Source organism: Zootermopsis nevadensis, unplaced genomic scaffold (genome assembly GCF_977971745.1).
Source record: "Zootermopsis nevadensis isolate Lab colony 2312 unplaced genomic scaffold, Znev_1.0 Znev_ptg000017l, whole genome shotgun sequence".
In the NCBI taxonomy this organism is placed as follows: Eukaryota; Metazoa; Arthropoda; class Insecta; order Blattodea; family Termopsidae; genus Zootermopsis; species Zootermopsis nevadensis.
The window spans coordinates 8,760,454-8,776,614 of record NW_028259149.1 but is presented as its reverse complement, the minus strand read 5'-3'; the positions used below and the strand labels follow the sequence as shown (position 1 = coordinate 8,776,614).

The window sequence follows — 16,161 nt, the reverse complement described above, 5'->3', positions numbered from 1 at the left end:
ATTTGAATTACTGCAAGTAAAACATAATGGCACGTTTCAGAGACTTTTTTAATCTTAACATCACTGACTCGGTGCTGTTTTTACCAAGTTGGTGCGAACGGAAAATTAAATTAGATGCGATCTAAATTGGTACATGGCGGTTATAGCTTTCAAATGAAACATCCGTTAGATAATAAAGACTGCTACTTGCTTAGCAGAAATAAATATATTAATTCCTTATCCGATTTTAAATGTATTCTCATTAACGCCGTATTCATTTGTAAATAATAAAAGTATAAAGCTATATATCGATATGCTAGATTTGTTAACACGAAGCAGGAACTGAGTAGTACGGTCAAACGTGTAGACCTATGACCGCGTTTTTTAGACAGACATCCTGCTGATGTCCTCTTTAATTTCTATGACGTGTAACATAAGTCGATATTTGTGTTGTGAGGTGTACAACTTGTCATGGCTGGCTTTTCTTTTATTTGTTACAGAAAGATGATTTCCAGGAACTCGGAAAAATGTTCCGCCAATACATAGCACGTGAGGGCGATCCGTTTATCTTAGATATTGACCTTGACTTCTTCAGTACCAGGAATCCGTTCAGAGGGTTATATGAGAACGCTGACCTCTATTCCCATCTCCGGGAACTCTACAATTTCCAGCGCCCGGCCAATGAACAGGACCCAAAGGTAGGAGAAATTCCACACAATTAATTTCTGACAAGTAAATTTCCATGAAGAAAAGGTTTTTTGTAGCTCCAGTTCCAACATTGCTACAACTCCGAAAATCGAAGGATATTTCGTTAATTAAGTTCGCACAATTCGTGAAGCGTCAAAGTTACGCATGCTTTATGATTTTTTAGAATTAATTTTCTGTTACAAAATTTATCGTAATCTGTTCATGGATTCAAGATGTGAACACTTGGATATCCCTCCATTACGTCTAAATTCGTGCGTACAATTGTCCATACACTGTACACCTGAGTATGTGTTCCATTGAGTGATATGAGTTTTTGCTTGTCGCTGAAGAAATTGTTGTCTTTGACATGATATTAAGGCTGTTTTTGTCTGTACTGGACCTGTAATTTACCTCAGGAGATACCGAAATACATATTTTTATATGTGCATAAATTATAAAAACAGCTATTCGCACACTTTATTTTAAATTTGCTCCTGCAACAGTTTGTATCTGACATAATTTTTAACTGGAAGACTTTAATTTCAAGGCAGGGTTTTAAAGTCAATATCATATGTGGCATTTGTGCATAAATCAGCAGACGAAATAAGAATCACGATTTTGTAAACACTTCTGAATTGAGAAAGAAGATGAGTTTGTAGTAACTACTAAAAAATTAACAAATAATTTTGCGGGCCTTGTTACAAGTGGTCTCGGGCTAGACGCGGGCCGCGGGCCGGCAGTTAGACCACGCTGGCAGGCCCTGGGATAAGACGAGAATGGGAGAGTTTCTTGGAATGAACAAATGAGAAAAAGAGAGAGGAAGGGTGGGAATAGGACCCCCTCTGAGTATGCATATAACGCGGTCCTAAGAACACAACACCAAAAGGAACAAGGTCGAGGGGTAAAAAAAGAGAAGGAAGTCATGCATTAACACTGGCTGGTCCTGTGCTCAAAACTCTCCCTGTCGTCAATAGTTTTATACGCAGTGTGTGTATAAAGTTGGCGGGTTTGGGGGGGTGGGGGGTGAGCCAGACCTACTCTGCATACGGACCTTAAAAGTCTAAAGAATCTGGAACCATATGCAAAACTATCTGCATATATTCAAAGCAGCTAAGGGAACAAAAATAATATTGTAGTGAGGGGGTTAGAAGCTGTTTTTTAACTTTCAACCCTTCGTTTTCTCACAACCTACGAAAGGCAGCCCCCTTCTTTTAGATCTGATTTGCTTTACACTTTTTATACGTAATGTGGTCCTGTATTCCGTATGCAAAGCATCTACAAGGCCGTGGGAAGGTAAACGATAAACAGAAAAGGGCCGTAAGATAAAATGATGAAAAGAGAGAGAGAGAAAAAATATAATTTTATTAAAAGGTTCGTAATTGGTCAGGTGTGCACATGGGGAATGGTTGGTACCGCAACGAGAAATGAGGGTATGTGATCGCGGGAAAGGTATGTCGATATCCATGCGAAGGAAAATCTCGCCTTTTCATGCACAACGACGAAAACCCTTTCTTTCTCTCGAAATCCGTCTGAAGTTATTTGCATCCTCCTTAGTTCCAACGTGTGCATCTACATGTGCAGTCCTAGGCACGTTAAAAGATTCAGTAGACAAGACAGGTGACGTCTTATACCATTAAAAGGGTTTTATAACGTATAGAAGACGATGTTAATATTCAAAGCCTCCGAAATGTTCACATGCTTTGAAATACGTCATGTTATTTAAGAATGATGAATTGCAGAAACCGTTAGGAAATAGGTCTTGTGTATTTCAATTGTAGGCTTATTTAGGTCCACTTCAAAATGCGTGAAAGTACTCACGGAACGGAAACCGAAAATCTCAGAGATCAAGAGATCTTGCCAGTTCATGAAACCGACTTCGATAACAGATCGGTTCAGTCGGCATTTGTGGTAAAAAGAAATGGCAGCAGGATATTCAAATTTTAAAAAAGTACGCCTATTCAGTTTTGTAATTCATCCGACCATCCATTCGAGATCTAAGGTCCTGACAGCCTAGAAGTGTAGGCTGTGGCCTTTGTATTGTAATGCCGTGTAGACGGTGTGTTCTTCCGAAACGTTGATGACTATTGATTAACATGTTTTTCGATTGAAACCTACACCGGTTGAGCGAAAGTGCACTGTACTTTTTGACATTAGCATTCCTCGTATATCTCCAAATGTATTACATTAGATTCGTGTTAAATATTTTGCTGAGAACTGTTATGAAATCGTTCCTGTGGATAACATCTGATCTTCAAGGGTGGCTGAAGGTATACACGTCATTAAGTAAGTATCTTTATAAAAGAATTAAGAAAAAAACATATGACGAAGACATTTTAGACAGATGTTGTAAATCACATATTATGCTTTGGACCGTCCTCGAGGATGTGCTGTACAATTACAATTTGATTCAGTACGGAGGAAGCCCTTCCCATGCAAACGTGTTGGCGACTCTGTGTTCTGCGGCGGCTTTGCAGAAGTAACATTACTTGTTAACAATAGTCTCTACTATTACACTGAAAATGAACTAGACCGACAAGCTTTAATTTATATACGCTGTGAGGAAAGCGGGAGTACAAAAAAGTTCCACGTAGTTAGAATTTCTTACATGACAAACAGAAGAAGAGTGATGATAAAATTTTCTGTGAAGGGTTACGGAAAGTACCACCCTTCATTTTTATTCGGATAAAAAAGGGAACGTAATGTGCCATGGGTGCGGATTGGAAGACGCTAAAAAAAAGGTGGATGGTAGTTTGATGTATGCAAAGGAGGACAGGATGAAGACAGCATCCCAGTCCTTTTTTTTTTTTCTTTCATTTTTAAAAAATGGTAGCGTTATAAAAACAGCGATAGAACACGTAGTCATACCTCCGCCCCTTCCGATCCTACCAGGTGTATGAGAGATGGTGTAGGATGCTGGGAAAATACATAAAAAATATGAAAAAGGGTGTATGCAAAGAAGCTGCCTGCACTCATCTGCATATGGCTGGCAGACGGAGGCTCCCCTTAGACCTTCCACAGTTTGATGGATGAAGCTTTCTCATACTGACCTCAACTACTCTGATTTCTAGTGGCGTCACTTCTGTGCTGAGCACATTCGGAGGGTCTCCAGGTCGAGTCTGTTCTGTATGAACATTTTATTTCATGCTCTTACGGTTATTTTGACAAGTGTTTGAAGACAGAAGTGGTGAGAAAGTTACTTGTAGGAGACATGAAGTGAGTAAATTAGGTTGTTGCATCACGAGGAACTTCGTGATCTGTACGGATGTTCTAGTTCTTTGTTATTTATGTTCCGAAATCTGGGAGGTTACAGTGACAGTAAATGTTAAAGTTTCTGGTTGTGTCAGTAAGTAATTTCTTACTTATCTCAAACTCCCTGGATGAACTGAGATACAAGTATAATTTCTTGAGATTTCAATTCTCACGGCGGTGAGTACAAAGATGCCGTATAGTGTCGTAGAAATTAACCGACGTCTTTAAGGTGCTTACTGCCTCCATTATCAGGGCGGTCGGTATTCGTTGCCCTGATGATGGTGGCAGTAATAACTTCTGAAACAGATGCAATGTATTGATAAAAATGTAGTCGCACGAACGTATCACTCGTCATAAAGGTGAAAATTATTTTTTGTTTGTATTTTATTAAATATTTGGTACTTCGAAATAGGTTTTAGATAAATGTTGTAAATGTTAATTTGATTTATATTTAGACTATCATGTAACTGTTCGCTGAGCCTTTTATAGAACATTGGACAAAACAATGAAGTCTGATTTTCTATGCATGTAGGCCTAAATTAGAGGTTTCGTGGTACCGATAAGGATCAAAATTAATTTCGATGGACAAATTTCAGTTGCAAAGCCTGTATGGAATTTAATATAAATTCGTTACTTAATTTCGGAAATGAAATATGTGGACCTATAGATCATTTTACTACATGTGTTCATTGTGTGCACTTTCTGAAACTCTGAACTCAGACCGTTTACTTTATTTGCATGGTAACTTAGAACCAGTTTGGAACATTTATAAAGTTCAGGAGGGGAAAATAGGCTAACATGCCATCAATAAAATAAGGTAATACGACTGGACTTGGCCTGCTCTGCCTCCCAAATATTGGTTCGTACCCTAACGATTCCAGTTCCCAACCCGCCCATGTCAGAGTTTCTCTTTCTTCATCTGGTGTCTTTCTCTTGAGCACCTTCCAACCCAGAATAATTGCGTATGCAAAAGAGAGGGTCAAAGCAACCCCACCAATATTCAAATATCGTGGCATGTATGTCTTATAAAAAATAAAATAGCATAGTTTTTGTTGTTGGATGCGATGCATTCGTATAATTTCCGTGCTCGTCGGTAAGGGCGTGATCTTGGGGCCGGGACCCATTGAGAACGGGTCTCCCAGCTACCTGGCAATGCACGTCTGTTCGCGTTTGTCAGTGCCGTGTGAGGGCCACGCGTCAGTGACAGCAACGCTTTTTCTGGTGGTTTAGGTTAATTTTCTAACGCGTTCTTTAAGAGTTTTCATCCATACGTTGATGTTCAGGTTTTAAGGACAGAAATTTATTATTATGTACATAAACACATATTGAGACATAACAGATACATATGATGCATGCTGAAGGTCTCGTCGTAAATTGTCTCACCTTGTAAAATTGTCTTTATATTGAAAATGGTTTTACTAAACTATACATCTTAATGAACACTGCTTCTTTTACCATAAAGCGGTTTTGAAATATTGGTAGACACTGATTTGAATTTGATATAAGTTAGGGGTTATGTGTCCTGTTAAGAACTAAAATTAAATTTGTGGGTTGTTTAAGAAAGGTCTGTTAACTGCAGGGTTCATTTACTGTGACTAAGTACAATTAACTGATCTGTCTCAAGACAGTGACTGAACTTGAAAGAGGAAAATTAAAATTACAGTCGGAAATGGTATTTCTTGAATTACTCTGACTGTCTGTTTATATAAAATCAACTTATCGACCAAGAGCAGTGAGAATTCTTGGTATATCCACAAATGTCTGTAATGAAGATTTGAGGTTTTCACAACGGTGATAGTATGAAGATTTCTGTCTTCTGGGTTGTTGCGCTGTGTAGTCTGGTCGATGTTTACCAACGTTTCAGAGGTCATACTGCCTCCATCATCAGGGCGATTCTTAGTATGAAGATTTCTGTCTTCTGGGTTGTTGCGCTGTGTAGTCTGGTCGATGTTTACCAACGTTTCAGAGGTCATACTGCCTCCATCATCAGGGCGATTCTTAGTATGAAGATTTCTGTCTTCTGGGTTGTTGCGCTGTGTAATCTGGTCGATGTTTACCAACGTTTCAGAGGTCATACTGCCTCCATCATCAGGGCGATTCTTAGTATGAAGATTTCTGTCTTCTGGGTTGTTGCGCTGTGTAGTCTGGTCGATGGAATCGCCCTAAAGACGGAGGCAGTATGACCTCTGAAACGTTGGTAAACATCGACCAGACTACACAGCGCAACAACCCAGAAGACAGAAATCTTCGTCTGTAATAAAGAAGGTTGCAGTATTTTTTTTGGAGCAAAGATTTGCCATCACCTCAAAATCTATAAATTCTACGTTGAATTCCATTTGCATGTTTCCCATTTTACATCTGCAGGAAAACGAAAGTTTAAAACAGAGAAACAGCGTCAGAGGCATAACTCTCATTAACAAGTTGCTTGAACATAAATAGCTGGTTACCATTGGACACACAGGCATGTACGACGTAGGCCTCCGCCGATCTCGTAAGCCCGGTTGTAGACGCTATCACGAACCGACCTCCATCCTCTCTCTCGAAGAGTTGAGTTGTGGTGGCCTCTTTACATTGTCTGTCAATTTGGTTATCAAGAGGATTTCGGTTCCCATGTTCTTCCCCGTCCTCTGTTAAGCATGTGCATTGGTTCTTCCGACAAATGGAAGTGCCTTCTCACGACATTAGGGCTTCCAATGCTACGACCCCCTTAGTATGCACAACGTATGCAGATTTTCTTATAAGCGGTTGTGGGGGGGGGGGGGGGGAATGGAGAGGGACAAGTTACCCTCTTCGGTTAGCTTCGTCATGAGAACAGAATATGTACCCTGTGAACTCAGCTAGCATATATGCCTTAAACAACTTACGATTTATGCATGGTAATAATAGACATTGTGACAACATTACCGTTTTGAATAGATAAAAAGGCAAGGAGGTTTTACTGCCTTGCGAGTAGTCTGTATCCGGCTCGGCGTATTATCATGTTTCTAAGTGCATTCCCACAAGGTCGAAGGTTGTCCGTTGTTGAATAATATTAATATAATTCCATATCGATTCGTTTAATTTTTGTACTGGTTAAAATCTAAGCTGCTGATGTCGAATAACTGAAGTTGTTAAAACGTGGTTCATGCCACGTAGCACAACGAATATGAGTTTGCAACTAATATCGTGTTGTAGGATTCCAAGTTTTCTCCCTAATGTGAGTTGAGGTAGTGGTCTACTGAGTTTCTGCGCAGTGTACCAAAGTTTAGTTGGAAATCCTTTATCATCAGAGCTGGAATGACTCACTTCATATCTGCAGATGGAGGTAGGAAGTTATGGAGGAACTTTAATGGCCATCTACAAGATTACATGTCGTCACCACTCATAAGACCATTATAATTATCAGCATGTTATTAAAAGGTAAACTGTAGCATTTCGTAGTAAGGGTAGCATAACGTTGGCCCTCAGTACAGCAAACCCTGTTTTTAATTGAACTCTACTGACCTTAAAATTTGCTCTCTTTCAAAGGATTCCGATTAATCACGTGTTTACTGCACAGCACATACGTAATTTACCTGTGCACTTATGATTCAGATCACAAGGCAGAAAATATACACAAATAGCCTGAGACCCTGACGCGCCTTTAAACCCACAGGTCGTCAGAATATGCCACGTACAATGGCTGCACTGTTACGTGACAGTACACATTTTAAATTTTCCTTCTGCTTCCGCCATTTATAGATGACGACGGTCGGACTCTGTTTTTCGTTTTCTCTTTAAACTGTGGTTCTAATACTTTTTATCATATCATCTTCTTATTCTGCTTCCCAGGGATTGGGAGCCCCTAATTTTGTTCCCAGATTCAGAATTTTCTACATAGATCTTGCCATCTATTCTTTGGTCTTCTGATACTCTTCTTCCTCTTTTAGGTTGATTGTAGGAATTATGTCTTCTTCCTCCCATCAGCGTCATGCCTCTGTCTTTATCAGGATGTCTGCGGTTTGTAACTCCTGTTTCCCTCATTTTATAGCCTGTGTCATAAACAGATTCCCAATAGCAGTTTGAGTAGTCTCAATGACGTTTACTTCGTGAAAAAATAAAAAAAAATACATTTCGTTTCCTGTTAACTATCTTACAACATACGTAGTTTCTTTACAGTCACGGAAATGTGACTGGACTCCCATGTGATGTGAATGCATAGGTTGACTTGAAGTTTGTTCTATTAAAAGCCTTTCGGACGGACGTAAAATCCTGTTAGTCAACTGCATGATTACTGTGGCATTTCTGTGCCTAATCACAGGAAGGAGTTTTAGCTGTGTGGATCGAGCATGCGCACTGTGTTCTATTTTCTTTCGAGCACCCATCTGGGAGAAATATTCGCTGTTTTCAACAGTCATCATCACCCTGATGACGGAGGCAGTATGACCTCTGAAACGTTGGTTAACATCAACCAGACTACACAGCGCAACAACCAAGAAGACAGAAATCTTCATACTCTGATGACGGAGGCAGTATGACCTCTGAAACGTTGGTAAACATCAACCAGACTACACAGCGCAACAACCAAGAAGACAGAAATCTTCATACTCTGATGACGGAGGCAGTATGACCTCTGAAACGTTGGTTAACATCAACCAGACTACACAGCGCAACAACCCAGAAGACGGAAATCTTCATACTCACCGCTGTGAAAACCTCAAGTCTTACATAGTCATCATCTTATTGGGTGAGGCACCAAAGTCCTTCAGTAATTTGAGCATATAACCTTTGTTTGTGATGTCATTTGTGTTTCCGCAGACGCGTGCCGTTTTCGTGTGTGATAATTAATTAAATGATCAGAGATTTTCGTCTAATTATAAATATTGCATTACTTCGAATGTAACATGTTTTCAATAAATTTCACTGGAGGAATTTTTGTGTGATGATGCAAGGATTCTCGATAGGAATTATTAATACGCCACAAATTTCTCTTTATGAAGATGAGAAATTCCTCTGAAACACGATGATCGAAATACTCAGTCACGTGTTGGGCGCCAATTTTTTTTTCTAGTGTCAGACGTCTGTTGAATGCAAAATATTGTCGATTTTCTTAAAACCGGCTCGTGATTGGCCAACACGAAAAGATACATGCTATGAAATATAGGATTGTTTTATGTTATGACAATTTCGTCTTAAATACCTTTCGATATGAGAAACAGTGAAATAGAAGGGGAGACATTGAAGGAGTAAGCAACAAATTAGTAATTACAATAAATGAAACATTGGTAGTGTGGACACGTGGAAATGTCTGTTGGTATCTGGTTCTGAAAGTCGTCGAGTTCTGTTGTAATACGACGGGACTATGCGGGAAAGATTAGTTATCTGAATAACTTGTGGCAGAAGATAGCCTGTTTACTGTTGGGTCTTGATTAGACTCGGCTAGCTCATGCTTCCACACATGTTTCTTATATAACTCAGCTTCTTAGTACTTGAATTGGAAGCCACTGTTCTACGCCGTTCACACTTCACACAGACCGTCTCAGAAACTGATTTTTGTCGGACTGGTGAAAATTCTAGTTCGGCTGGGAAAGAGATTCGAGAGGATGTACAAGCCCTTTTGTATACTGAATAACTCAGTGTTAAAAATGAACAGCGGTGAAGAATGTTTTATTTTTTACACACTTTATTTGTTGCTGATGTATCTACCTACGTTAAGTCCTGTTTCTCTAATATTTATTTTAATATTATCATCACATCTACTGCCATGTCTGGTGTTACGTTTACACAACAGAATTTGATGATTTGAAACTGGTTTTAATGTTCATAGTAATGAGATTTTGCGTCACATAAGAAGTACTCTGAACTGAAAGCAACGTAATTATTTTTCTTGTTAATTTACCTTGTCAGTCTCATCGTTACATTTCGAATTACTGAAAGTGGAATAGTTTTAAGCTTGAAACAGATATTAGAAAGAAAATATTACATGGAACTAACCTGTGGGCCCTGTGGTGTGTGCTGGTGGGAGGGTAGAAGGAGGTGTCACCCCCTCACTTCTCTCTCACTGCCTCCTCTTCCCCTCTACAATTTTTTCCCACATATATATTTCTCTCCTGCTTCCCCTCCTCTCCCCTTCCAAAATATCACGTGATTGTTCTTGAATGACGTCACTTGAGGGCGCCGACGTTTTGCAGTATGGCGGCCTGGTAGACTGCGCAGACTCAGATCGCAGTGCGCCGGGTAGTGGCGTCGCGGCGACAGGGGGTTGTACTACAGACTCCAACGCCGTGGCACTGGTTCACACAGGCAGTGGAGAATGTGACAGGTAGCGGCCAAGGATCGGTTATCTCCAAAGATCATGTACACATATCTAGTCACTATTCGAAACCGTTCTTGAATTCAAAACGACTGTTTGCTTTACACTGTTTCTTGCAAGATGTGGGAGTACTTTTATTGCTGAGCTGTTGCTACTTTAAACTGATAATTGTAGCTATTTTGAAGCGGTCGTCATTATGTTTTCGAAGAACGTATTACAACATTTTCTAGAGTAACTTTGCTAAATCTCGACCTATTGTATTATAATCTTGCCGAAATTCGTATGTGGTCATTCCAAATGCCAGGCGCCAAGGACTCTGTGGTGATACTGTGATTGTGTGGTGAAAACAGGGCACTTCGTAGTTAGCAGACTTAATTTATTTTAAGATACCTTTGTCACATTTCTCGTAACGAGTAAGTAAGAAACATCTTAAGCTTAAAAATGTCATTTATGATGGTAGGAATTCGGTGACGCTCTTTCAAAACATTTTGCGGCTACATGTATAGGGGTTTGTGAAGCAGAAGTTATCATCGAGTATACTGGCGTGAAAAAAGTACTTTTGTCTCATTATCCAATGCTGAATGTTATCTGCAAGTGTCACTTTGCTCTCTTTGACAAGTAATGGATTTTACTATGAATTTCTGTAATTCTAATAATAATGTAATTCAGTTTTTTATTATTAGAGGGCTGCATCAACAACCAGAAGGCCAATTACAGACAGCACTAGAGAAGAACACATTAATAAATACAGAAAAATAAGAAACAGGTTATAAAAAATTACAAGAGTTTAGAGGACGTTAATACACAAAGGAAATTTTCTACTGAACAATGGATATATTTGTAATACTAAGTAAATTAAATTGTCAGTTTGTTTAAAAGGAGAATAATATATGCAAATGGACAAGGTTTTAAATCAGAAAATTTATAGAGTTAGAATGAAGGCACATTGTTAGTCAATGGTGAGAAAGGAGGAAAATATTATTCTAATAATAATTTTGTAAAACAGTGGGCCAATTAAACGGCGTAGTTGTAATTTCTGCGTTGCGCCGTTTTAAAAAGAGAGAGAGATACTATTTGTAAAACCTAGACGTAGATGGAGCGAAAATATTAAAATGGATCTTAAAGGAATAGGGTGAGATTGTGAGAGCTGGATTTATTTGGATCAGGATCGGGAGTAATGGTAGACTCGTGGATAATTTGTTGACAAACTGAGTATAAATTTTAGCTTCATAGATTTAGTGTGAACCGCAGTCACCACCTGCATTTGATACCCTGTTAATGTTAACCAGTACAGGCTTCATCGTCTTATAGACCTAACACTGTAGCCTCTTCGCTGCGTCGTGACGCTGCATGAAAAATGTCTTCAAAGGCTTTCATGTGTGAATCTTTCACACATTTAAGTGTTACATATGTTTCTTGTTTCCACGACGCTGCTCCCACAGTATGAAAACAGCTTTATAATGGTACATTTAAATGAGAAATGTTTTATTTTTTCATTTTTATGTCTATACATAACTAACCACAGTGTTGTAATCATAATTTTCGTCTTAAAATGTCTTAATTATTTGAAATTACACGTGTCGTGCACTATTGAAAGAACACATACTTGGCACGCATCTCATTTAAATACATCCGTGACCACACTACAGAGATTCCTAGAATAACCCATTCTATTCTTCTTTTCCATAAAATACCCCAGAAACCTTTCATTTTCGTCAAATTGTATAAAAGTAAAAAAAAAAAAAAAAAAAAAAATAGAAGCTTGCTTCGGAAAGTAGGTAATACATTTCATGTTACTGTAAGTGGTCGTTAAAACACACACTTGCACCTCACCACATCAGTTCTCATGAAATAGCACTGTGTGTGTGTGTGTGTGTGTGTGCACTTGTGAGTATGACCTCCAAGGTAGTAAACGGATAATGGTTGAACACAAAGAAACAAGTTTGAAGGTTTTGATGATAGTGCATTATATATATATATATATATATATAATAAAAAATCTTCTTTTGGACTTTTTTCGCCGTCTAAATTATAAAATAATAAAATTAAAACGTTTTGGAAACTACATTCTGCTTCCGTCTTAGTGGAAAAGAGGGCAGAAAACCTACGCCATTGTTGGGCCAGCGTTAAAAGTTTTCGTATATTAGACCTTAAGTGTAACTGGTGAAATGGATACAAGGTTCTTGCATGGCGGTCCGCGTAAATGCTCATATTTCGTGTTATGTAAGCCATTCTTGCCGAACATCGAAGATGATAGGAACCTCGTGAAAAGACCCCACTTACGAAACGAACCCGTAGATAGAATGACGGACATATTTCCAAATTAATATTAGTGAAATAGTTTGCAAACACGCGAAATGGATTCAACTCATCTAGGATACTGTATAGTGTCTTTATGGAGAGAAACGTTTGGCTACTCGTGACAGAATATATATGAGTTAATTTGCTTAGAGCGATCGAGTGAAGGAGGCAGATGTTCTTCGAGTCCTAAATAATCTTGAGATCGACTTTTGCCCTCCACGCCTTCAAGAGGGAGTTCAGAAACTTAAGGTTATAGATTTTGTAACCCACTCTCGAAAACATAGGGTTCCTAATCTGGAACGTTTTTTAATATGAGATGCTTATAATTTTCACAACAGAATTGGTTTATGAGGTGCAAAACGTTCTCGCTTGACCTTTGTAATGGAAGAGAAAAGTGAGATGAAATCGTCTGTCAGTGCATTTTTCATTAGAATTATATTGCTGAACGCACATTAGAATATTAAAACAAGAAAAGACCGGAAGCTGAGAGTAATGGTAACATGAATTCATTAGCAGTGCGATTAGTTTTTGCTGTAGTGGACTAACGTCAGTAAAATTCTACTTATTCAGGAATGAAATGTCACCATAGAATATGCTGAAATGTAACTTATTTTAAATATAAACAGATTACTATACGTTATATATTATTTTAAATTTGCTCCTGCAACACCCCGTATTGGACACAAGTTTTACTTGACAAACTTACGGTAGGGTTTTCATAAATCAGCAGACGAGATATGAATCACGACTATCTTTAAGATACTTCGCTGTAACGAAAAGCTTATAGTAACCAGTAATAAATTAAGAAATTGACAAATAATTCGCGGATCTGGGTACAAGTTGTTTCGGACTGGATATGACGTTCGGACCGCCAGTTGGCCACAATTTACTGAAAACAGAAACTGTGACCAATATCAACAGTTCAGCACATTGGAGCACATTCGATCATGAGAACGTTTAGCAGTCGCTCCAGCTGGTCAAAAAATTTGAACCCGAAATTTTATTACCGTATTCAGGAGAGACTCTCATTGCGCATTTTATATTTCTCTTGAATTTTCATTAGATACTCAGATTGTCTGTGTTTCAACCATCTTATGTTATTATGTTATTTTTGTATTAGTATAAACTATTTTCAGTTCCTTTGACAACAAAGCCTTGTAAATGTGGCAAAATTAAAATAGATACATCTATCAGAGTGACCACTGGAAATCACATTCACAAGAGACTACACATGATCAGTTAGTGCAAAAAAGCCATCGAGAATCCCTTATTGTAACAAATAATTGAAAATGTCTGGCGTCTCGTATCACAGGATAACATCCAATCAGCCAACAAGCCTTAATCGAAGAAGACGAAGATCCCATTCATCATAACTTCCGATAGAAAATGCGACTGACTTATGAATAAAATATCAATTTATAACATCAAAAAAGGAGGATATTTTCTGTGTAACGAATCAATTGAACTTAAAAAATAATGTACACACTCATAGGTATCTGCGTTCTACACATCTTGCATGAGTATAATAAAAATCCGTATGAAATTTAAACGTAATTTGTGCTGGATTTCATCGTGTTTTCATGTGTACATTTTCCCTGCTTAATTCTGAAAGAGCGATGTTTGAATTTTTTAATCTTAAATACATAAATCAATATGTACGAGCGGTCTTGTTTCCTAATGCTGTAGTACTAAACCAGTTTTATTTTCTTAACTTCCGCAGTGAAAAGTAAGTAGACTTATGGAGGGGATGCTTGCTGGCCTAATTTTGTAACAATTGCACCAGCTCTGTCGGCATTGTGTTTACCTGTAAGAACGAGTGTTTTCTAAGTGCAGTTTTAATCGTTTCCTGTTTCACAAGAACATGAAATCGGTTTGCGGATATGTGACTACAGTTCAGATCGCCTGTTTTTAATTCCATATGAGTGGCAGTATTAACATAGTGTACGAGCAAAATTTTAAAATGGTAATAATATTGACACAATTCCATGCAAGTTATATCATATTTATGAAAATTAACCTTTTTCGTAAATAAATGACCTCAGTAATTAGATGATGTCATGAACAAAGATGTCACTTGTAAAATGTAGTCATGATTAGGAATGTAATATTAAGTGTATATTAGAACAGTAGTATGTGGTTTTTGACTTAGGGGGCAAATTTCAGAATACGTTTTCTTGGCCAGATTTTGTTGCGGCGTTATTGTGCCACATTCCTTTCACCAGCAACTTTCTGTCAGATATTTTCCATCTCTGACGAAGGAGAATCAAGCGATTAATAACAGCTGAATGAAAAGTAACCGAACTCCATCGCACGTAGTCACGATTTCCATTGACTTTCTGCACAGCGTTCTATGCTTGAAGTTGGTAAAATGACGTAATGCAGCGCCGCGGGGTGGGGGGAGAGAGTAATATGTTTAGCAGACATGCGCATAAGGAGCATCATGGCAGTGTTCTTTAATAGACTTAATAGCAATGGTCAGCAGTAGCGAGAGGAGAATGGCTTAACAGATAAGAAAAATCATCCATTTTTCACCAGAGAACAAAAAGACAATTATGGAGGACAGTCTCAGGCAATTCTGTAGTAATGTGGAAGGCCGTGGTGGCAAATGTTACGTGATCTATGTTCGTAATATGGAAACATCCACAGACATGTCTCCGTTGCAAAACTAGCCAAGTCCAGTGTTTTATACAATATATTACAAGCAGTAAATGTAAAAGATAAACCTTACATCTAATCTTTAAACATCGGCTTGGCTTTCGCTCTATTTTATTGCAGATCTGCAACAATTAAAGAAACAATAAGGGACGAAACACAGTCAACCGCTGATTTAACGGAGTTAGGGGCATCAGAATTTTTCTTCGCAAGGAATGTAAATTTGTTTCATCCCGTAAAATGCTCAGTAAATATAAAAAAATGTGTTTTACATAAATTAAAAAAATAATGTAATAAATGGTTCATGATAAATTTATTTCTGCCTACAGTCTGCTAAGTTTATGAGACTTCTATAAAACTTGCCGTTGCAAACTTCTCCCAATGTGGAAAAACACTCGAGGACACGAAAATGGGATGAGGAATTTCTTTACCAGCTCAGCAACTACAACATTTTCAAAGAAGAGGTAAATTAATGCAGCAGACTATAGTGATATGCTACGTTTCAAATTTTTGGTTTAAAAAAAAGCTAGATACCAAAATAAAAATTCTTGATGAAGGAATCCAAAAATGACTAGACGTCCTAGAGATGCTTTACCGAACTGAAGTCACGCGTAAGTGCCTGTTAAAGCTAGAACTCTGGGCCTTGATGCGCAGAAGTTTCTACTCAAAGAGTTTCATGGTCGCGGTGACATTAGTAATTTGCTTCAGACCTGTCAGCATCTACTGCGTCAGTGTCGTTACAAATATATCATCTTGTTGAACGTGGTTTTAGTCCTTCGTTCCATTTTTGCATTTCAGTAGTAACCAGCACAGAGTATATTTCGAGCGGCAGAAAATTAGGAAAATATGTTTTTGGCCTGTTGCGGAGCCAGGCAGTTTGAGTGTGAGAAGATTCAACATTACGAACCTCTTATGTTCTTGGGATTCTAGCTATAGGTTGAGGAGCGGTGTAAAGTTTGTTTCTCCAATATGTGTTGTGTTAACACCTTCCTAAGCATTGTATTACGTCAGTCCATTAATGT

General features: G+C 38.3%; 1 protein-coding gene across 6 annotated transcripts in view; it reads left to right on the top strand.

Moving 5' to 3' along the window:
- MESR6 (misexpression suppressor of ras 6) overlaps nt 1-16,161 on the top strand; it is an 841,969-nt gene that overhangs the window by 388,655 nt on the left and 437,153 nt on the right. For all 6 annotated transcript variants that reach the window (XM_087350337.1, XM_087350339.1, XM_022083379.2 and 3 more), the window contains one exon: nt 480-677. In XM_087350337.1, the coding sequence (XP_087206463.1) occupies nt 480-677 (198 nt within the window). The remainder of the gene's footprint in view (nt 1-479; nt 678-16,161) is intronic.